Below are 25,028 nucleotides of genomic sequence, written 5' to 3'. Positions count from 1 at the left end.
CAAATTAAAGTTAAAGCAATTACAGCCCTCGGTCACAAAATTTCAGTCTTTTGACCTGGTTTCGACACTTCTGTCAGTGCCTTCATCAGAAATTAAATATTCAAATTGGCCTATAGCATAAGTAAAAATTATGGGAAATTTTTTTATATGAAAGTGTAAGTACTGACTAACAGTACAAGAAAGAAACAGTACTTACATGTCAAGTATAAGATAAATATCAAGCTATAAGGCTTCAGTTACAAAAATAAAAAAATAAAAAAAGGAAAACACGTCAAAAGACTTAAATTTTGTGACTGAGGGCAGTAATTGCTTTAACTTTGAGAAAGCGCTACCGACAGACGATAAAGATGAACTGCGAACAGGTTTGTTGCGTCACTGGTGCCTATAAGTCTATGTGGCACGATCCACAGAGCAAGATTACTGCTCCTTCTCGAACGGACGCTCCTGATGGTACTGCGTTGAATGGGTTTCTGCGATAGACTTTTGTGGAAGAGAACGTGCAGCTCGGTGGCAGTGAACGAAGCAAAGTAGATCGGGAAAATCTGGAAGTGTGTTATGTGTCAAATGCTTTAGACCTCGGATAGGATAAGACTAACCTATGGCATCGTATTCACGACAGATACCGTGAACCTTTCCTGGAGGGTTGCATGCAAGACATGGTGCAAAATGTAGAAAGCCGTGTGACCTTCTGGGCATTATGAAACTGCACGAAATGGGTGACATGGCTGAGCTAACAAGTGCACTAGATCTGATTCGGTATATCAGCTGGTACAGAACAAGGTACTGTGGTAGGTTGCGTGTCATCTTAATGGGCAGCGTAACTTTACCAGTCGTGACAGAAGTTTTCTCATTCACTGTGCCTAAATTGCCTCTTATTGACGTGACGTACATACAGTAGGAATAACGTACCTGGACTGACCTGTAAACTGCCTCTGGTGTCACCTGGAACTCCATACCAGACGATCGGAACGTCATGCGGGCGGTCTAACCGACATGAGTGAAGACGGAAACAGATAAAAATGACGATGGGTGAGTTATTGGGGTACGAATGGGACGGTGATGTTGCCTTGTGAACCTACGCCAGTAATTTACCGGAGCAATCCCGCAAACAGACACAGAAACGTGCTGTGATTATAACGTCTAATGTCCATCTTCGAGCTTCGTATAGGCAAATATTTAAAAAAATTAGACATACTAACAACAGACTCACAGTACATCTATTCTCTTAAGAAATTTGTTGTGAAGAATCAGGCATTTTCAGAAAATAATGAACAAAAACAACCTTCGTTATCAACAATTTAACATTAATGTTGGGGCGCGAAATGGAGTAGAGTATGTAGCCATAAAAAGTATCTGAACACTTCCTTCGTGAATTCAGACAGCTGGCAGATAATGAAATTTTTAAAAACAAATTGAGATAATTATTACTTGACAACTCCTTTTACTCAACAGATGAATCTTGGAGTAATAATAATTAAGTGGCTGAATTACTTTATCAGATTTTGTTGTAGATTCAAATAAAAAAATAGTTTTGTCAATGGCCAGTATGCAACTGCATTTCAACTGAGAAAATGTATATTATATGTAAACGCATTGACACTGAGCACATCATGGTGAGGTGTTGTCAGTACGATCAGCATAACATGCAAAAAATTGAGTGAAACTAAAATAATTTCACTTGTGAATGCGAGTGAAGCTTCTACATTTTAATAGTTCAAAAACAGTAAAATTTTTGTCTGGTACGTTTATTATTTGCACAAAACTGACTCGTGATGCTTTTCTTTCTGGGGTACATTGCACCCTAAAATATCTACATCTACATCTACATCCATACTCCACAAGCCACCTGACGGTGTGTGGCGGAGTGTACCCTGAGTACCTCTATCGGTTCTCCCTTCTATTCCAGTCTCGTATTGTTCGTGGAAAGAAGGATTGTCGGTATGCTTCTGTGTGGGCTCTAATCTCTCTGATTTTATCCTCATGGTCTCTTCGCGAGATATACGTAGGAGGGAGCAATATACTGCTTGACTCCTCGGTGAAGGTATGTTCTCGAAACTTCAACAAAAGCCCGTACCGAGCTACTGAGCGTCTCTCCTGCAGAGTCTTGCACTGGAGTTTATCTATCATCTCCGTAACGCTTTCGCGATCACTAAATGATCCTGTAACGAAGCGCGGTGCTCTCCGTTGGATCTTCTCTATCTCTTCTATCAACCCTATCTGGTACGGATCCCACACTGTTGAGCAGTATTCAAGCTATTAGAGCTAAGAGACTTATCTCAAAAACGTACAAAAAGATTGTGGAAAGTTAAATTTGTCCAATTATAGCTAAACCGTCACAGGGCGAGAGAGAACCGGTTTATCGTTACGTAGCTCCTCGACATCTAGTGCCATCTCGTGAAGGTTACGTATTTAGGGAAAAAGTGGAGCAGGCTACTTCTTTTTGTGTGCGTAAAGTTCACCGATCCTTCGCGTGGCCGTAGCCTCTGGTGGATGGCTCGCCTGCCTTTTAGCGCGTCACCCAGCGCTGGCGTCATTTTTGACGACAAGTGTCAGCAGGTCGTGTTTCTGTAAGCAAGAGCGCGCGATACGCCTGAGAGGGGAGCCCGTGTTTACTCGGTGCCACTGACTGATAAGCGTCGGCTAATTTCGAACTAGCTTAACATTCCAATTAGAGGACAGCTGATACGGTGACCTCGACTGGCCGTCAAAGTAGTTATTAAAAGTGAGGCAGATCGGCTCCCGTGTCAGTCCAGCCCTAATCGCCATGGAGAAGGGGTAAGTGCCCGTGTCCTGCACCACAAATTATGGAGTTGTCGAACTCAGCTCACATAAACTGTATTTACATTTTATAAGCAAAATCTGACCTACTAGTACATTGTTTAACAGAGAGCTATTACCAAGTTGAGAACTAGTCTTCCCTCTATGTGTGTTAATAGTGGCGCCTACTCCAAAAGTGTTCATGCGCAATTAACATTCACATTTCTGGTAAATTAACTGTGAAAAGGAAAGCGAGATACGGATTGTCTTCAGGTTATGACTGTGGTCTGTCACTGCTGTTTGGGACCCTGTTCATCAACACAAGTTAAATTTTTCCTATAATTAGCCTTAATATGATGTAAAGGTACCATTTAACTTTCAGTTTACGCCAAGGTATTCTGCTGACGGATGTCATTCCTGTCACCACTTGGCCATAAAATAATTGATAAAATCGTGTACTCCAGCTGACTGTTAATTGTTATAACCTGTTCGGTGCTATTCTGTGTTGTAATTCTTTGTGCATTAAATTTCTTTGGAAGCTGGAAGAAACTGGCCTGACAAGCTAACTCTCAGTGTATTATATTGTCTGTATAGGTCGTATCAATGAAACTGAAAGTGTTTACATGTCTTCTCTCGTATCTGTCAGTCACACTTCCAAATGCTTCATTGTATTGTTATTGTATTGTGTTGCGTTGATGAGTACCTCTAAAACCTGCTCTATTACAGAATATACTCGTGTATGAAACAGTAATTGGCGACTTTCAGGAAGAACGTAGGTTGTCGAAAAGTTATATAGATATTGCTAACTAAATAAATTGTACCGTTATACACTACCGAGCCAAAGAAACTGGTACACCTGCCTAATATAGTGTAGGTCCCCCGCGAACACGCGGAAGTGGGGCAACACAACGTAGCATGGACTCGACTAATGTCTGAAGTAGTGCTGGAGGGAATTGACACCATGAACTCTGCAGGGCTGTCCATAAACCCGTAAGACTACGAGGGGTGAAGTATTGCTGGAGGGAATTGACATCATGAATCCTGCAGGGCTGTCCATAAACACGTAAGACTACGAGGGGTGGAGATCTCTTTTGAACAGCGCATTGCAAGGCATCCCAGATATGCTCAACAATGTTAATCTCTGGGGAGTGTTCCTGAAGCCACTCTGTAGCAATTCTAGAAGAGTGGGGTGTCGCATTGTCCCGCTGGAATTGCACAAGTCCCCGTCAGAATGCACAATGGACATTAATGGATGCAGGTGATCAGACAGGATGTTCACCTGTTAGAGTCGTACCTAGACGTATCAGGAGTCCCAAATCACTCCAATTGGACACGCCCCACACCATTACAGATTCTCCATCAGCTTGAACAGTCCCGTGCTAACATGCATGGTCCATTGATTCATGAGTTTGTCTTCATCCCCTTATTCGTCCATCCGCTCGATACAATTTGAAACGAGACTCGTCCGACCAGGCAACATGTTTCCAGTCATCACCAGTCCAAAGTCGGTGTTGTCGAGCCCAGGCGAGACGTAAAGCTTTGTGTCGTGCAGTCATCAAGGGCACACGAATGGGCCTTCTGCTCCGAAAGCCCATATCGATGACGTTTCGTTGAATGGTTTGCTCGCTGACACTTGTTGATGGGCCAGCACTGAGATCTGCAGCAGTTTGTGGAAGGGTTGCACTTCTGTCACGTTGAATTATTCTCTTCCGTCGTCGTTGGTCCCGTTCTGGCAGGATCTTCTTCCGGCCGCAGCGATGTCGGAGATTTGATGTTTTACCGGATTCCTAGTATTCACGGTGACTCCCTGAAATGGTATTACGGGAAAATCCCTTCGTCGCTGCCTCGGGGATGCTGTGCCCTATCGCTCGTGCGCCGACTATAACACTACGTTCAAATCCACTTAAATCTTGATAACCTGCCATTGTAGTAGTAGTAAACCATCTAACAAATGCACGAGACACTTGTTGTCTTATATAGGCGTTGCCGACCTCAGCGCAGTATTCTGCCTGTTTACATATGTCTGTAGTTGAATACGCGTACCTATACCATTTTCTTTGGTGCATCAGTGGAAATTGCTAGTTCGAAAAACACAGACGCATATTCCACATGTACCACAACACATTAATAGTAATTGTTGCTATTTTCGCGATTTGATGATCAGATTACAAAATAAAACATTAACAGAAGGAAAAATATACGCATTACATAACCAAAGGAGATCAAACATACAATCAAAATAAATAAAAAGAATAGACTGCAAGATCACTAACTGAAAATAGTCCGTACAGCCCAAAAATCTAGCTTTTTGAATAGTTCTGAACAGATCGTCCACAGTTCGAACTTTGTTCAGCTTCCTGCGGATGAGAGGGAGTTGGGCATCCTGTAGTTCCTCACAGCCACAGAGTGTATCATAATATATGAATCCATCGCTCCTGGTTCCCCTTGTTTCACGTCACTCCAGTCCTTGGCTGTTAAGGGTCCTTTCTCATCAGCTAAACTCTAAAAGAAGCGATTTTTACGATAACTTGGAAAAACTAATGAAGCAATCAACGTAAATCTTTTTGCACATTATTTGTTTACTCTTGGACAATATTTCCTTACTTTTCGAAAGTAAGTCACTCATCATTAACCCTCCCGTGCCAGGATTTAAGTGGTTCTTCCCAAATTGAGGTGAGTCCATGACGGAAGCCGTGCCATTTGCAAATCGTATCTGATGTGAAAAAAACAACATTTTTTAATCTATAGGACAATGCGCACGGAGTAATAATACAGTTTTTGGAATTTGACAAAATAATAAAATGGCGAAAGGTTGAAACAAAGATGTAGTTTCGTCGTGTTCTTTGGACACATTTTTTTCGGTAACTAATGAATAAATTAGCCTATTACTCGTTGCGGACATTCCCGAGGAGTAATTCAGCCACATTTCAGAATGATATCTTTATTCATGCACCCGCAGTCCATTCCGTCAGCTTGAAACACAGTGCATTTCAAACTGAAGGAATGGATTAAGGGCGCACTTACTTATAAAGATATGGTTCTGAAATTTGGCTGAATTACTTCTCAGGCATGTTCACAAGGAGTAATAAGCATTTTTAAAAAATTTAATTTACTCATCGGTTATTGCGAAAAGACACCAAAAGCACACGACAGAAGAACATCATTGTTTCAAACATTCGCCATTCTATAATTTTATCAAAATTCAAAAAACTGTGATATTACGACCTGTGCAATAGCCTAAAGATCAAGAAAACTTGTTTTTTTTTTTTTTTTTTTTTTTTTAATTTCACATAAGATTTGCTGATTGCACTACTTCTGTCAACGACTCATCTTATTTTGAACACAATGTAGCCCAAGAATCAACAAGTAACATGCAAAAAGGTTTACGTTGATTGTTTCATTAATTTTTCCAAAAATATCGTAAAAATTGCTTTGCTCCATGTCGTATAACACTTGTCGAGGCCAGCAACAGATTTAGCTTTGTTACTGTCGGTTTCATGTCCTGGTGGTCACTTCTCCAGAGCTCTTTTCGTCTGAACATAGGATGTGATGGAATTGGGTTATATCGTTCACAGCAACACGTATCTTCATCTATGCAGCTGGATTTCGGAACCGACTAAAGAGTATCTGCTGTCATTTAGTGTTTTAGATCAAATTCGGAGTAAAGGTAATCCAAGTCTTATGTTCTAGAATAAGTGCATCCTTAGGCAGTTAAAGCAAAGTACCTGTGGGAATTGTACACACATAAAAAAAAGGTTTGAATCACCACGATTCCCAGAACTCATGAAGATAGATGTTGACTGTGGATGTTGTGTCACAGACACAGTCCCCTTGACTGTTCAGAGATGTCACTAAACCCACCCAAAGATGTAAACAATCGTGCATGAGCAGTGCCTATTAGACGGAGGGGGTCCGACAGTCGATCAATTCTAGTCATAAAAATTAAATGGCCTTTGCCTTATTGCTCTTATTCGCCAAAGCATTATGGCGAAGGCCATTGAATTTTTAGTTTTGGACTTACACTTCTATCTGGTGTCTTTTTTAGCCCTTTTTCTACTTGCCTGTTTTTAGCTGTCTTCTATTATGTTAATTGGGACAGACGTATAGTCTTTTTTTAGCTTCTCTCTGTCTTCATGTTCTATAGTTTTGATTTGGGCGCGTATGACCCCAGTTGTTTTTTGCGCCCTAAAGCAAAACAAAACAAAAACAAATCAGGAAGTAGGTACAATGCTAGTATTGTCTGTAGTTTATCCATGCCTAGAGAGTCAATACCGCGGTTCGATCGCGTCGGCATTGTTACTTTGTGGCAGGAAAGGCTCTCCACAAGCGAAGTGTCCAGGCGTCTCTGAGCGAACCAAAGCGATGTTGTTCGGACATGGAGGTGGTACAGAGAGACAGGAACTGTAGTTGACAAGCCTCGCTCAGGCCGCCCAAGGGCTACCACTGCAGTGGATGAGCGCTACCTACCGGATTATGGCTAGGAGGAACCCTGAAAGCAACGCCACCATGTTGAACAATGCTTTTCGTGCAGCCACAGGACGTCGTGTTACGACGCAATAGACTGCGCAATAGACAGCTTCACTCTCAACGTCTACGGCGAGGTCCATCTTTGCAATCACGACGCCATGCAGTGCGGTACAGATGGGCCAACAACATGCCGAATGGACCGCCCAGGATTGGCATCACGTTCTCTTTACCGATGAGTGTCGCATATGACTTCAACCAGACGATCGTCGGAGACATGTTTGGAGGCAACTCGGTCGGGCTGAACGCCTTAGACACACTGTCCAGTGAGTGTAACAAGGTGGAGGTTCCCTGCTGTTTTGGGGTGGCATTATGTGGGGCCGACGTACGTCGCTGGTGGTCATGGAAAGCGCCGTAACGGCTGTACGATACATGAGTGCCATCCTTCGACCGACAGTGCAACCATATCGGCAGCATATTGGCGAGACATTCGTCTTCATGGACGACAATTCGCGCCCCCATCGTGCACATCTTGTGAATGACTTCCTTGAGGATGACGACATCGCTCGACTGAGAGTGGCGAGCATATTCTCCAGACATGAACAGTGCCTTGACGAACTTGTGGATAGTGTGCCACGACGAATACAGGCATGCATCGATGCAAGAGGACGTGCTACTGGGCATTAGAGGTACCGTTGTGTACAGTAATCTGTACCACCACCTCTGAAGGTCTCGCTGTATGGAGGAACAAAATGCAATGTGTGGTTTTCGTGAGCAATTAAAAGGGTGGAAATGATGTTTATTTTAATCTCTATTCCAATTTTCTGTACAGGTTCCGGAACTCTCGGAATCGAGGTTATACACAACTTTTTTGACGTGTTTATTTTACCGAGTGTACTAGTGAATGTAGTAAATACGATCAACTACTAGATACCTATACGAATACTTACCTGGCAGTCAGTAGCAGTGGTCAAACTGTGCAAGATTTGTTCTTGTCTTCTTTGAAACAGCTAGTAGATTGTTGTACTAGCACCGGAAAGTGCCATGCCACCGGAACAAACTTATTCTAGTGGTGAATATTACCACTTTATTCGACCTGTAGCTGTGCTAATGCAAGCAAATTCAGTTGTTTAAGTTTTACAATCACCGGTTGTTTTTCTGGTTTGCTTTCAAAATACCTCATATTTGTCAAAGATGAAAGGTTGAAAATTAAGGTAGAAACCAGCTTTAGAATGTGAATAGCAGTTAAATTAGAGCCTATGAAGCTTCAGAAGAGTAACGAGTTCGTTAATTCAAAATGTCATCTCTGTCACAGTCAGAAGGTGTTTCATTAACATCGGTTTGATACCAAGATAAAAAAATAAACCGGGTAATATAATTAAAGCTAAGCTTTCAAACCGCTATGGAAATAACACCACTGGTCAAAATGATGTCAAACCGCAACGGAATCTTTTCGGAGAAGGGGAAAAACGTATGGCAGACAAAAATAAATAGTTATAAAATGTAGCAATAGATGGCGCTTTAAGCATCATAATTTAATAGCGGTCGACTACAAATGACAAATGAAATATACAACAATTCTTAAGGTGTATGTCGGACGTTAAACAAAATGTACACTGGGTACAGTCACATACTAGTGACGGTACATGTAAAAGGACCGGAAGCACCTGTCTCTTCGAAAAAATATGTCCCTATGATAAATGATGCCGTAAGCCCGCTCCACACAGTGACCTTTTTAGGATGAAGTGGTACTGGTTGATTTGGTGTGGATTTTCCGTTGCCAATATTCGACAGTTCTGTGTATTGACATATCATGTCAGATGGAAGTGGGCTTCGTCTGTCCACAAAATCTTCCACGGCCAATCATTGTCCACTTCCATGCGAGCAATAAATTCTAAAGCATAGGTCTCTCTTGCTGGCTGGTCAACAGGAAGCAATTCGTGCACACGGGTAAGTTTGAATGGATAGCAAAGAAGGATGTTTCATAGTATTTTAAGCACCGTGCTCACGGCTATGTCCAATGTTCGGACAACTCTCCGTGTACCACACGTTTGCACACCACCACTCGTCTCCTCCTGCATTGCTGTGGCCACTGCTTCCAGTGACGTCTAATCAATTCGTTTTCTCTCTGTACCAGGTTGCACACCAAAAGAACCAGTCTTTTCTAATTTCCGAATCATTTTCTCCAGATCCACGGCAGTCATCGAACCAATGTCTTTCTTCAAACCCTTCAGTGTCCGGAACTTCTGCAGAGCGACGTGTGCACAGGTATTATTCTTGTAATACAGCTTTACAGGCAGAGCCCGATCCTGCATTGAGACAGTCATGGCGAACGTCGCAGACGCTGGAGGAGGAAAAGCTGTGTACCAGGCGTGTATAAACCAACTTCATTGGGGCGTGCGCATGACAGGTGTTTTCATTTGCGTATTCTGATAACTTTTCTGGACCTTCTCGCCGCAAAATATGCGTATAGGAACCATGCGAGTATTGTATACTCCAAGAATACATTTCTTATTTGTGCTAGTACGTGATGCGGCGTTAGTGTTTTTTAATACAGTGTAGTAAATTTGTAAGAATTTATTTATCAGCACTGGCATTCTTAATTCCTAAGCAAGAGGCCCTCTTGTCTAAACGCACTTATTTCTATTCACTTGACATCTCATCTTCTCAAAGTGATGAACATACTGATTCTAATTAGGTATGTAATCTCATATCACCTCTGTCTCAACTATATTTCATTACATGTGCAAAATGCTTTCGTAAGTACGTGGCTCTTAATGATACCTCGTAATATTCATCAATGCAAAAATAATGCGCCCCTTAATTTAGTTATGGTCAATAAAATTTATCAATGAAAAGCAGAAAGAATCAGTTAATCGTAGACAAATGGACACCATAACATTTTTTTTTCAAACAAGCAATTCATACTTCGATTTACGATATTACTCAAATATATAAAGCAAGTAATTATTTATAAATACCTTAAATACAATACGTTACGTCGCTTATTAGTTAGTTTACCAGCTTCTACAGTACATCGCGATATCTACATGAATGCACTTGCGCCACATACCGTTGAAATCCTGATTACTTGTATTAAAAAGAGACTACACGACATTCGTTAAAAAACCGTCAAGTGTCGGATCGTATTGCAGTTTCATTTACAGTTTTAGAGAATAATTTGATTTTCATTTGCAAGGCTCTCATCAAACGACGGTAAAATGCTAGTCATCAATGACAGTGTAGGGCTTCTTTTAGGAGAGTCATCGGCGAAAATAATAATAATCAGACGGTTTGGAACGTACTTGGACAGAGTTTAAAGTCTGGTTGACGGCAACGTTGTTAGAGAGAGTTGGAGATAAACTAAAAACCAGTTCTTTTTATTAAACAAAACTTTTTCATTTTCTATCCGGAACAAATGGTTCCACGTAGATGCAGGGAGTTTTCAGCCAGGCGAGCTTAGTAGTGGGGCCGAAGGAGGGAGTGGGGGAGTACTGGCATCTGTTTTCTATCGAGGGAAACCTCTGAAAAATTTTGGTCGGAAGCAGCGATGGGAAATATTTTTAATTTATTTCCGAGATAATACGCGCCACACAAAAGTGAAAGACGAATGTATGTGTTTGTGCATATATTATAAAGTGGACGACTTGTTCAGTATGTGTGGTGTACCTGCCTCACTCTCCTAAGAAACGAATCGTCTCTGGTATTTTTGATAAGACCATTTCAGGAACGCTTCTCTACCGCTGCACAAATCCATTATTGCTTTCGAGATTCTTCTTGCTGTGCATCGCAGAATGCACAGAATTGTATGTTGAAAATCAATGAAATGGAAAATACAAGGGACTAACGTGAGCTGCAGTCACGTTCCTTGCGTTTCTGGAACGTTTACATAAACTATTTTGCCAACGATAAGCTGCTAGGATGTCGGCGAGGGTTATCGGGGAGGGAGACAGGACACGACCTCTGCTACATGCCTTATCACACTGTGTGACGTCCTCTGGTAACTGATTACTGAAGACACGAGGATCGTCGAGCATGCGATATAGAATCTCCCTCTGCTAACCTAAGACATTAAACCTCGACTGAAATGGGTGGCGGCTGCGAGATAAGGGAGTGAGAATATGCATAGGTACAAAAGAACGGAGCGAGTATAAGACAATGGAACAAACAAATTGTTGCAATAAACATAGGTCCGGAAATCAATGGTTTACAACTGAGTACAAGAATACCTTATAACACAGTTCAGGAGGCCCAAATTGCAAATCAAATATATGCTTGAGGACAAACACATTACACATGACACGGCCTCCGATCATGCGAAGGAAGGCTTCAGCACCTCTCCCCATGGGTACACGTACTTATGTGATCCGTAGTGCAACACGGGCCATAGATGATAGAGGTGAAAGACAGATGCGGAAATGTGTAAGGGTGAATGGACGTGTAAGTGTTGAGCAAGTGACCGCCCAGACGAAACAACAGGCTGCCATCAGAGTCTCCTCAGAGACAGTTGCTGCGTACGGGCCTCTGCAGCAGGTGCCTGGGTTCACTCACCCATACTGACTGCTGTTCATTGGCGATAGAGGTTGCAATTTGCACGCCACTTGCACAACTGGACGTCCACTGAGTGGCGACAGGTGACCTTTTGTGATGACTCACTTTTTATGCTCCATTGGACAGATGGCCGTTGGCGCGTACGGCGTGAAACGTGTGAAGGCTATCACCCTGAAACAACCGTCGGTAGGGTCCAGCCCGCAGGAGGGAGCGTTATATTCTGAGGAATGTTTTCGTGGTTTTCCCTGGCTGATCTCGTCAAATGGTTCAAATGGCTCTGAGCACTATGCGACTTAACTTCTGAGGTCATCAGTCGCCTAGAACTTAGAACTAATTAAACCTAACTAACCTAAGGACATCATACACATCCATGCCCAAGGCACGATTCGAACGTGCGATCGTAGCGGTCGCTCGCCTCCAGACTGTAGCGCCTAGAACCGCACGGCCACGCCGGCCGGCCGATATCGTCATTCTGGAGGACACAATGGATCAATAGAAGTACACGTCCATCCTTGGGGACCACGTGCACCCGTACATGTAGTTGAGTTTTCCTCGGCACAATGGCATCCGTTAGCAGGGCAATACAGCGTGTCACACAGTCACAGCGTAAGAGCATAGTTTGAAGAGCTCCAGGATGAGTTAACCGTACTCCCCACCCAGATCCGGCTGTTTGCACCATGGATCCTCAACTGGGAAACCTAGTGCAGCTGACCACGGCACTGGAGTCGGCATAGCTGCACATCCCTGCGGTACCTTTCCACTCTCTCTTCCTGCAAATCTCGAATCAGTCTCCGCTGCCAAAAGCGATTATTCATGCGTTTAACAGGTGGTCGCATTAATGTGACTGGTCAGTGGTACTAGTATTAGTAATTACCGCTTTTATTTCGAAAATTATATCCAATGTAAATTCAGTGTGTATTTGACATTTTCTTCATAGTCATTGCACATACGAAGAGTAGGTTCAATTATAAATTTAACCGTCGAATGACTGTGCTAGTGGCTCTCTTTCAATTTTTGAAGATGAAAGACAATTCTGTTTTTCTCGTGAGCAAAGTACGAAAACATGCATTAATACAACAATTTTGCTAGTGGCATTTGAAGCGCTATTGGCAACTACCAGCGTGTGCTAAATCTCTGCGCAAGTATTAGGATCACCAGAGTAAGCCATACGCCTGAGGTATTAGCTTCCAGGAAGATGGTACAGTTTTGCGAGGCCTTAGTGCTACAGCATAAAGGTTATTTATTAGGGATTTTGCACCACAGCGGTGGCATTAATTTAAGAAAAGCTTTTAGTCCAACAGAAACTCGTATTGATCTCTTAGAGATGTATTCAGAATGAAGCGGAGCATTGCGGGCTTCCAATCTATTCTTTTGTTGACGACCTTTTATTAACCTATGTGTGAGATACAATCTTTCTATTGGCATTCTACTAATAACTCATCAGTTATGGATCGACTTGAGGTTTCTTGCTGGTTAGCACTGGCTTATAGATACTGTGTACCCAAAGATCACACTTGTCTTAGGTTATGAGTGGCCACAGTGACTGCCTCACTCCCTAATGAATGAACAGTACGTTGGTCGGAGTGTAACGCGTCGTACACGCCTCTGTCATACAGCTTTATTTCGCTAAATACCCTTAAGCCACTTACCACCTTACCACTACACAACAGAAAATATAACTATGTCTTTCGTGAATGAGGATGCAAGCGCTTGTTTGGATGTGTGACAGACATAAACTGATCGGTGTTCCCCTTCACGTGATAATAATGTCTATTTTCGCCCGTGAGAAGAAAGTGGAATAGTGCAACTGGGTGCTTCCATGACAGGAAGCCGTGGACTATAAACACGACTTCACGTTATGCCGGCGAACGAAGTGATACAGCAGCTAAGATAGTGGGCAAATATTGATAAGACTATCAGATCTCATAGTCTTGTCTGAACATCTTCTTTTACGCTCGCTATTTCTTTTGTCTCAATAACTTTAGAGGAATGCTGGGATGATCCTTACAATATATGGGTTTGGTCGGTTTGCTACCGCCGTCAGTACTCTGATTGCTGATACTGAAACCAACCCTGGGCTGTAGCATAACATTCTATCTGTGATACAGGGTGTCAAGTTAAACACTTTTCAGCCGTCTAGTTTCCTACCTCATTTTATTTGGCGACCAGTTTCAGTGTTTCACTAAGCCATTTTCAGGCCCCTGACCGACGTGTTGGAAGATTCTACCTTAGTAGTGATCAAAACAGGAGCCAGCAATACGGATATCCGTAGATTTTTGCTATAGCGATAACTTCAACCATCATCTGCCGAGTCGGCAGATCGCTGTAGCAAAAATCTACTGATATCCGTATTGCTGTCCCCTGTTTTGATCACAAGCGAAATAGAATCTTCCAACACGTCGGTCAGCGATCTGAAGATTGGGTAGTAAAAAGCTGAAACTATATACCAATTAGGAACAGAAGACTTGCTTTTATTAAGTGATTTAAGTTGCTTCACTGCTCTGAGGATATTTAATTCTACGTTACTCATGTTGGCAGCTGTTCTCGATTCGAATTCTGGAATATTTACTTTCTCTTCTTTTGTGAAGGCGTTTCGGAAGGCTGTGTTTAGCAACTCGGCTTTGGCAGCACTGTCTTCCTTAGTATCTCCATTGCTATCGCGCAGAGAAGGCATTGATTGTTTCTTGCCGCTAATATACTTCACACACGACCAGAATCTCTTTCGATTTTTTGCCAGGTTTCGAGACAAAGTTTCGTTGTGGAAACTGTTATAGCATCTCGCAATGAAGTCCACGCTAAACATCGAGCTTCTGTAAAAGATCGCCAATCTTGAGGATTTTGCGTCTGTTTAAATTTGGCATGTTTGTTTCGCTGTTTTTGTAAGAATGTTCTAACCTGTTTTGTGTGCCAAGGAGGATCAGCTCGGTCGTTTGTTAATGTATTTGGTATAAATATCTCAATTGCTGCCGATACTATTTCTTTGAATTTAATCCACATTTGGTTTACACTAATATTATTAATTTGGAATGAGTGGAGATTGTCTCTTAGGAAGGCGTAAAATGAATTTTTATCTGCTTTTTTGAATAGGTATATTTTTCGCTTATTTTTCTAGGATTTGAGGATTACAGTATTCAATCTCGCTACGACAACTCTGTGTTCACTAATCCCTGGATCGGTTTTGATGCTCGTTATTAACTCAGGGTTATTTGTTGCTAAGAGGTCAAGTGTGTTTTCACAACTGTTTACTATTCGCTTGGGCTCATGAACTAATTGCTCGAAATAATTCTCAGAGAATGCGATTAGCACAATTTCGGATGGTATTTTATGCGTATCTCCTTAAACATGTATTTTCGCCAACATGTTGAGGGTAAATTAAAGTCACCACCAACTATTATCGTAAAAGTCCGGTACGTGTTTGAAATCAAACTCAAGTTTTCTTTGAACCTTTCAGCAACTGTGTCATCTCAATTGGGAGGTCGGTAAAAGGATCCAATTATTATTTTATTCCGGTTGCCAGCAATGAAAGTTTTCTGTGTGCGTAGAGAGAAGCCCAAGTCGTCGCTGCCAGGACTGTGGAAGTACCCGTCCCTCCGTGACGTGCCGCTGCACTCCGGAGGGCTGTGGCTGCAGGGCCGGCGCGAGGACGACGGCGCCGAAGGGTTGTGGCGCGTCCACGACCGCCTCTACGACCTCACCGGCTGGGAGAAGACGCACCCCGGCGGCTCTGACTGGATCACACTCACCAAGGTATGATGCACAGCGGCACCCACGCCCACGCTTCAGCCGGTGCCGATATCTAGCCTTAGCTTGGAATGGGTTGATCCCCTACCTCAAACAGCGCAAATACACAGTGAAGTATCACTTTCACCTTTCCATTTATCACCCAGCAGTTAGACTGTTATTGTGGTCTTCAGTCTGAAGACTGGTTGGTGCAGCTCTCCAGTACACATATCCACTGCTACGAACATTCATCTGAACCTGCTTCTGTATTCAATATTCGGTCCTCCTCTACATATTTTACTCCCTCTTCCCCTCTCCTCAGCCATGCCTCCTCCCCTCTCCCACCCAAACACACTTCCCCTTCATTACGAACTTGACGATTATTTAGTGCCTCAGGGTGCGTCCTTCGATATAGGAACCGTTGTCTGGAGTGACACTTGTGTGGAGAAGGGAAGTGTTGATGTTTCTCCGGAGCCCAAGTCACATCAAGTAGTCTTTTTCTTTCTCGTGCATTATCTTCACCATCTCACAACCAAGCTGTCACATTCCAAGGTAACCTAGACTTCAGGATAGCAGCAGATCAGTCTGTCACAACAAACAGATTCTTTGTTTTCACATTCGTTGGATTCGTCAGTTCACGAACAGACAACCTGCGAAAAGCCGCTTATCCCAACAAGAGTCCTAGGGTCCACTGAAAAGGCTCTCTACAGAAGTGTCAGTCCGCTCAAGTGTCGCAACCCCGTGTCGTACAAACCACTCCCTTCTTTTAGACAACCTGTGACATAAATTTCTTTTTTCCCCAGTTCGCGTCAGTGCTCCTCTGGTTATCAGATACAGACACCTACTTTTCAGCATTCTCCTCTATAAACCCATTTCAAAAGCTTCTATCGCCTTCTTGTCTGAACTGTTTATCGTTCACATTTGACTACCATACATGACGACAATATAGCCAAATACTTACTTACTTAGTGCGACCAGGCCTAGAGGACAGCGTGCAGCTACAAAGCTTCTCTTTTACTGGATTCTGTTTTCTCCTTTTTGCTGCCAATTACTGTGTATGGCGATTTTTAGCAAGTCTTCATAGATACCATGTCTTCATCTTTTATTTGACCTACCTAGTGGTCTTCTTCCAAGGAGAGTGAAATCCATGTTATTCAAAAGCCATCGGTGTTTATTTATCTGAGTTAGATGACCGACCTGTACAAACCTTGGTTCTCATCAGGCCTACAATGTCTCGGCCGTTCTGAACGTCATCTGACTCACTCTTACGACGAATCCTCCCTCCTCCATGATCTAATACCGTACTGACCGTAAACTTTCCTTAAGACTTTGTGCACGGAAACGGGAAAGCTATTTAAATCTTTTTTGTGTGTGGTCCAAGTGTTGTGACCATACAATCTTACAGACTGGATCAGTGGTTTGTGCAGTTGGTGACTGAAATTCCTGGAGAGATTCCGCGTTTAAAAAGCTGACTGCAGCGGAAGATAATCCAGACAGATACCTTCAGAAAGGATTTCCTAAGACATACATTTATATTTAATACGTGCTTGAAAAATGACCAAAGGTTGAAATCCGTGAATCACGTAGATAATAAGAAGAATACAGCGTTCCTGGGACATGTTTTCGTTTTCCAAATGCGTTGAGGTTATAGACATCCACAAAAATAAAAATAAATTTAAATAGTATGTTTGACAATACTAAATTGCTTTTTCGCATAAGCACTTCTCATGTTGTTGTCAGTTTGCATTTTATGATCTCCATGATTGTCAGATATTTTGCTGCGGCGATAGAAAACTCATCTACTACTTTTAGTGTCTCATATCCTAATATAAATCCCTAAGAATCGCCTATTTAATGCAGCTACAGGGTGTTTCAAAAATTACCGGTATATTTGAAACGGCAATAAAAACTAAACGAGCAGCGATAGAAATACACCGTTTGTTGCAAAATGCTTGGGACAACAGTACATTTTCAGGCAGTCAAACTTTCGAAATTACAGTAGTTACAATTATCAACAACAGATGGCGCTGCGTTCTGGGAAACTCTATAGTACGATATTTTCCACATATCCACCATGCGTAGCAATAATATGGCGTAGTCTCTGAATGAAATTACCCGAAACCTTTGACAACGTGTCTGGCGGAATGGTTTCACATACAGATGAGATGTACTGCTTCAGCTGTTCAATTGTTTCTGGATTCTGGCGGTACACCTGGTCTTTCAAGTGTCCCCACAGAAAGAAGTCACAGGGGTTCATGTCTGGCGAATAGGGAGGCCAATCCACGCCGCCTCCTGTATGTTTCGGATAGCCCAAAGCAATCACACGATCATCGAAATATTCATTCAGGAAATTAAAGACGTACGCCGTGCGATGTGGCCGGGCACCATCTTGCATAAACCACGAGGTGTTCGCAGTGTCGTCTAAGACAGTTTGTACCGCCACAAATTCGCGAAGAATGTCCAGATAGCGTGATGCAGTAGTCATTTCGGATCTGAAAAATGGGCCAATGATTCCTTTGGAAGAAATGGCGGCCCAGACCAGTACTTTTTGAGGATGCAGGGACGATGGGACTGCAACATGGGGCTTTTCGGTTCCCCATATGCGCCAGTTCTGTTTATTGACGAAGCCGTCCAGGTAAAAATAAGCTTCGTCAGTAAACCAAATGCTGCCCACATGCATATCGCCGTCATCAATCCTGTGCACTATATCGTTAGTGAATGTCTCTCGTGCAGCAATGGTAGCGGCGCTGAGGGGTTGCCGCGTTTGAATTTTGTATGGATAGAGGTGTAAACTCTGGCGCATGAGACGATACGTAGACGTTGGCGTCATTTGGACTGCAGCTGCAACATGGCGAACGGAAACCCGAGGCCGCTGTTGGATCACCTGCTGCACTAGCTGCGCATTGCCCTCTGTGGTTGCCGTACGCGGTCGCCCTACCTTTCCAGCACGTTCATCCGTCACGTTCCCTGTCCGTTGAAATTTTTCAAACAGATCCTTTATTGTATCGCTTTTCGGTGCTTTGGTTACATTAAACCTCCGTTGAAAACTTCGTCTTGTTGCAACAACACTGTGTTCTAGGCGGTGGAATTCCAACACCAGAAAAATCCTCTGTTCTAAGGAATAAACCATGTTGTCCACAGCACACTTGCACGTTGTGAACTGCACACGCTTACAGCAGAAAGACGAGGTACAGAATGGCGCACCCACAGACTGCGTTGTCTTCTATATCTTTCACATCACTTGCAGCGCCATCTGTTGTTGAAAATTGTAACTACTGTAATTTCGAAAGTTTGTCCGCCTGAAAATGTACTGTTGTCCCAAGCATATTGCAACAAACGGTGTATTTCTATCGCTGCTCGTTTAGTTTTTATTGCCGTTTCAAATATACCGGTCGTTTTTGAAACACCCTGTACATACATTACTGACATTGTACTTTTGTCCATATTCATTGTAACCTTGAATTTTTTAATATAGCCTCCTGATCTTTAATTCTCCTTCCAAATTTCTCCTTGATTTCCTTCACAGATTGGTCACTGTACTGACAGAATAACCCTGAGTATCGGTTACAAACCTTTAACGTCTCAAAAACTGCTTCCCTTTCTAGTTCTTCGGGCAACGGCCTTACCGCAGTGGATACAGTGTTTCCCGTGAGATCACCAAAGTTAAGCGCTGTCGGGCGTGGCCGGCACTTGGATGGGTGAGCATCCAGGCTGCCATGTGCTGTTGCCATTTTTCGAGGTGCACTCAGCCTCGTGATGCCAATTGAGGAGCTACTCGACCGAATAGTAGCGGCTCCGGTCAAAGAAAACCATCTTAACGACCGGGAGAGCGATGTGCTGACCACACACCCCTCCTATCCGCATCCTCAACTGAGGATGACACGGCGAACGGATGGTCCCACTGGGCCACTTGTGGCCAGAAGACGGAGTGCTTTATAGTTCTTCGTTTCCCGTAACTGCAGTCTAGTTTCTGTACAAGTTGCAGATAACCTTCTGCTATCTGTATTTTACTCCTGCTACTTTCAGAATTTCAAAGCACGTATTTCAGCAAAAATTCTTGATTATGTTACTTGTACACTTGTACTAGGGCACCTCAGACGATCTCTGAGCCCTAAATTAACCCGAAACTTTCAATCTACATCCAACAGAAATATTACAGTAGATAAAGATCTTCAAACTTTACTCTAGGGAACCCTAATCCGATCCATAACGGCATCTGCAGCTTGATAACTCTATTAATCTTGTTTAAAGTTGGTTCATACCCTGCTCTCTTTGGTGGACGTGCAATTTTGACTTTTTTGTTCTATTATAGCGATTTATTTTCATCTGAAAGCAACCGGATTCTCTCAGTGCCTCAGACAGTGTCTGTATCTACATCTACATCTACATCTACATCCATACTCCGCAAGCCACCTGACGGTGTGTGGCGGAGGGTACCCTGAGTAACGCTATCGGTTCTCCCTTCTATTCCAGTCTCGTATTGTTCGTGGAAAGGATTGTCGGTATGATTCTTTGTGGGCTCTAATCTCTCTGATTTTATCCTCATGGTCTCTTCGCGGGATATACGTAGTAGGGAGCAATATACTGCTTGACTCTTCGGTGAAGGTATGTTCTCGAAACTTAAACAAAAGCCCGTACCGAGCTACTGAGCGTCTCTCCTGCAGAGTCTTCCACTGGAATTTATCTATCATCTCCGTAACGCTTTAGCGATTACTAAATGATCCTGTAACGAAGCGCGCTGCTCTCCGTTGGATCTTCTCTATCTCTTCTATCAACCCTATCTGGTACGGATCCTCTCTGTAACGCTTTATTACTAAATGATCCTGTAACGAAGCGCGGTGCTCTCCGTTGGATCTTCTCTATCTCTTCTATCAACCCTATCTGGCACGGATCCCACACTGCTGAGCAGTATTCAAGCAGTGGGCGAACAAGCGTACTGTAACCTACTTCCTTTGTTTTCGGATTGCATTTCCTTAGGATTCATCCAATGAATCTGTCTGGCATCTGCTTTACCGACGATCAACTTTATGTGATCATTCCATTTTAAATCATTCCTAATGCTTACTCCCAGATAATTTGTGGAATTAACTGCTTCCAGTTGCTGACCAGCTATTTTGTAGCTAAGTGATAAGGAATCTATCTTTCTATGTATTCGCAGCACAATACACTTGTCTACATTGAGATTCAATTGCCATTCCCTGCACCATGCGTCAATTCGCTGCAGATCCTCCTGCATTACAGTACAATTTTCCATTGTTACAACCTCTCGATACACCACAGCATCATCCGCAAAAAGCCTCAGTGAACTTCCGATGTCATCCACTACGTCATTTATGTATATTGTGAATAGCAACGGTCCTATGACAGTCCCCTGCGGCACACCTGAAATCACTCTTACTTCGGAAGACTTCTCTCCATTGAGAATGACATGCTGCGTTCTGTTATCTAGGAACTCCTCAATCCAATCACACAATATGTCTAGCAGTCCATATGCTCTTACTTTGTTCATTAAACGACTGTGGGGAATTGTATCGAACGCCTTGCGGAAGTCGAGATACACGGCATCTATCTGTGAACCCGTGTCTATGGCCCTCTGAGTCTCGTGGACGAATAGCGCGAGCTGGGTTTCACACGACCGTCTTTTTCGAAACCCATGCTGATTCCTACAGACTAGATTTCTAGTCTCCAGAAAAGTCATTACACTCGAACATAATACGTGTTCGAAAATTCTACAACTGATCGACGTTAAAGATATAGGTGTATAGTTCTGCACATCTCTTCGACGTCCCTTCTTGAAAACGGGGATGACCTGTGCCCTTTTCCAATCCTTTGTAACGCTACGCTCTTCTAGAGACCTACGGTACACCGCTGCAAGTAGGGGGGCAAGTTCCTTCGCGTACTCTGTGTAAAATCGAACTGGTATCCCATCAGGTCCAGCGGCCTTTCCTCTTTTGAGCGATTTTAATTGTTTCTCTATCCCTCTGTCGTGTATTTCGACATCTACCATTTTGTCATCTGTGCGACAATCTAGAGAAGGAACTACAGTGCAGTCTTCCTCTGTGAAACAGCTTTGGAAAAAGACATTTAGAATTTCGGCCTTTAGTCTGTCATCCTCTGTTTCAGTGCCATTTTGGTCACAGAGTGTCTGGACATTTTGTTTTGATCCACCTACCGCTTTGACATAAGACCAAAATTTCTTAGGATTTTCTGCCAAGTCAGTACATAGAACTTTACTTTCGAATTCATTGAACTCCTCTCGCATAGCCCTCCTCACACTACATTTCGCTTCGCGTAATTTTTGTTTGTCTGCAAGGCTTTGGCTATGTTTATGTTTGCTGTCAAATTCCCTTTGCTTCCGCAGCAGTTTTCTAACTCGGTTGTTGTACCACGGTGGCTCTTTTCCATCTCTTACGATCTTGCTTGGCACATACTCATCTAACGCATATTGTACGATGGTTTTGAACTTTGTCTACTGATCCTCTACACTATCTGTCCTTGAGACAAAACTTTTGTGTTGAGCCGTCAGGTACTCTGTAATCTGCTTATTGTCACTTTTGCTAAACAGAACGATCTTCCTACCTTTTTTAATATTTCTATTTACGGCTGAAATCATCGATGCAGTAACCGCTTTATGATCGATGATTCCCTGTTCTGCATTAACTGTTTCAAATAGTTCGGGTCTGTTTGTAACCAGAAGGTCTAATATGTTATCGCCACGAGTCGGTTCTGTAGAGGTTAAGTATTTCCCGAATTGACCTGTAGATGGCAGACTCAATGTGTTCCATAATATGCTGACGTGCACAAGGTATTCAGTGTATGTCAGTCATGTAAATACTTCGCTTAACCGGCTAACAGTCTCTTTGCTTAGTTAATATTCAAAGTATATTACCACTTATAAAAATAATTGTGTTTGGTCGTTACATTTGACTGAGTCTCTGGACAGCGCTGCCTTCTCTGGAGGAATTTGTACATGAGGGACAGTGATCAGTGGGCCACCCCTGCAAGGGCACCTAACGGAACACTCGCCGTGGCGAAGGAGAGATTTCGCAGTGGTGAATGGCCGCTCGTGGCTGTGGGTGCCATGTAAACGGCAAAGATGCATATTTTGATTGTTATCTTAGCTTTGAATAATAAGTGATTATCTCAACTCTCGCGTTTCATTACAATCTGATTGGATTCGAACCATTATATTGTTCTCATTAACTCATGGTCCTCTGGTACATTTACGTTTTCGTTTGCGGACGCTAACAGATTGAGGATGATTTTATCTCATGTTATTGTCTTAAAGTCAAGCAAGGAAACACAAAAATGAGGGGCCTAAGCACATAACAAATTTTTTATAAGGCTCTCATTTTGTTAAACTTTTGACTAGTGATCATTAATTTTCCCGTTTTGACCAACCGTAAAGCATCCAGTGTTAACACTGATTTAAATCATCACAAACAACAAAATTTTATAAAAATAGTGTTCATTACTTCATCAATGTCAGTGGCACTAGTAGCAATTAATGAAGTAGAAGCGAGTGTTCCAAGAGTTCATAGTTCGTAAATATTTTCGGTCCCAGCGCTTGTATGGAACCCATGATAAGCCTCCTGAAAATATGGGTTAGAATTAGTAACGTTGGATAATTTTATTTTATTAAGAACTGGTAACGTTGGAAAATTTCGCTTTAACATTATTCCCCTAAAAATACGAGACTGTAGAGGTAGGAATCTCAACTGTGAATAATGCAGGAGATGATTTGCTGCTCCTGAGTTTATTTGCTTTATAAGCGAGGGACCCTCCCCGAAACTTTGAATGAAATTTGTAGAGAAGAATTCTTTTCTGCTTTACTGACTGGGACGATATATATGCTAGAAATACACAAGAGACGTTCAATAAGTAATGCCCCACATTTTTTTCAAAGGCCATTAGTATACATAGGCAAACGTTGTTGTTGGTGATTGACATTTGATGTCTGTGCGCCGGTGGAGTTTCGAACAATTATGGCAGATGGCAGTGCCGTAGTTCAGCGTCAAAATGGCGTCTACAAACGACTCAAATTACAAGCAACGCGCTGTTATTAAATTCTTGTGTGCAGAATAAGAAACCGTGGTGAACATCCATAAACGTTTGTGTGCAGTGCATGGCAATGCTGCAGTTGATAGGATTACAGTTGGGCGATGGGTAAAGAGAATTACAGCCTCAGGAACCGCAGAAACAAGGATCCGTGATCAACTATGCTCGGGACGTCCTGTCACAGCCACTGCTCAAGACATGGTGAATCTTGCTGATGCCTTTATTCGTGCCGACCGGAGGATCACAACTCGACAATTCTCTGCAGGGAACACACGTAGAAGATGACGAGAATGTCAGTCACGCAGTGAAAACATGGCTACACCTACAGGACAAGATCTTTTACCAGCAGGGAATACATGCTCTACCAAAACGTTGGAGCACGGCCATAGAAAGTGATGGAGACGGCTTAGAATAATGGGACATGGACAAGACATGTTGGTCTATTGTCAGCAAATTCAGACTCTTAACAATAATCATGTTCTGAGAAAAGAACGTGGGGCATTACTTATTGAACGACCCTCGTACATTAATCTAGTGTGGCTCATGGTTCGGCGCGCGCGTTTGTGTGTGTGTGTGTGTGTGTGTGTGTGTGTGTGTGTGTTTGTAGTGTATGTACATTCATGCTGCCTTTCGTTTGACTGCAGGGAACGGACATCACAGAAGCATTCGAAGCACATCATGTACGCAATGTTGCGGAAACCAAGCTGAAGGACTTCTACGTGCGAGACGCGAAAACGCGGCGCAACTCGCCGTACGTCTTTGATCCGAAGGGCTTCTACTGCACGCTGAAGGAACGCGCACGCCAGGCGCTGGCGAACGAGAAGTACGTCGGCTCCACAGGCACCGTCTACTCCAAGGTAAGCACTCTGGGCACAGACACATGTATTGAAGATGCGGGGCACTGGACGTACTATATAGTAAGGATAGACCATGACTTCAGGCTCCGAGCTCGTATTTTGAAGGAGCCGGTTTCAAACCTCTGAGGGATCATCCGCATTTAGAGTTAGCATGGTTTCCCTTAACAGTGTCTAACATTCATGGTGGTGTCTGATTGTTCTATAGTGTGTCTTCCTACCACTTTCGCGCAACGACGCTCTGAGCGTATTTTTTAGGGAATTGACTAGTTTGAACCTGGCACCTGTTGCTGGCAAGGAGACGCCAGACCACACATGATATGTAGAATTCAGAAGAGTTCAGTGAGACTAGCGAAGATATAACCAAATACTTAATGATTTTAGCGTCAGGTCCTCTGCACTCCCTGTAAAAGAATCTTAATACTAACTAAATTTAGTGGAAGGGGTATAAGGCTTTCCTAATTTTAGTTAGCTGGTAAAATAACGTCGAAAAAGCAGTTAAGTTTACCATTGGAAATTTTATTCTACTCACAAAACATTGTTTATAAATTGCACTATTGATAAAAGGAAATGTTTCAATACAGGATGGTAAAAACCAACTGCGTTCAACAAAAATGTGAACGA

General features: G+C 42.9%; 1 protein-coding gene across 3 annotated transcripts in view; it reads left to right on the top strand.

The window, feature by feature from the left end:
- Positions 1–2,453: 2,453 nt before the first annotated feature.
- LOC126330809 (cytochrome b5-related protein-like) overlaps positions 2,454–25,028 on the top strand; it is a 33,073-nt gene continuing 10,498 nt past the window's right edge. The window contains exons 1-3 of one of the 3 annotated variants that reach the window (XM_049996418.1): positions 2,454–2,775; positions 15,315–15,519; positions 24,195–24,407. In XM_049996418.1, coding sequence (XP_049852375.1) covers positions 2,765–2,775; positions 15,315–15,519; positions 24,195–24,407 — 429 coding nt within the window. In that variant the 5' untranslated portion in view covers positions 2,454–2,764. Of the gene's footprint in view, positions 2,776–15,276; positions 15,520–24,194; positions 24,408–25,028 lie in introns of those variants that run through there. The other 2 variants (XR_007563224.1, XM_049996412.1) reach the window with 2 other exon arrangements.

Source organism: Schistocerca gregaria, chromosome 2 (genome assembly GCF_023897955.1).
Source record: "Schistocerca gregaria isolate iqSchGreg1 chromosome 2, iqSchGreg1.2, whole genome shotgun sequence".
Taxonomy (NCBI): Eukaryota; Metazoa; Arthropoda; class Insecta; order Orthoptera; family Acrididae; genus Schistocerca; species Schistocerca gregaria.
Note: the sequence above shows the minus strand (reverse complement) of the source record. Positions and strands in the feature narration are given on the sequence as shown.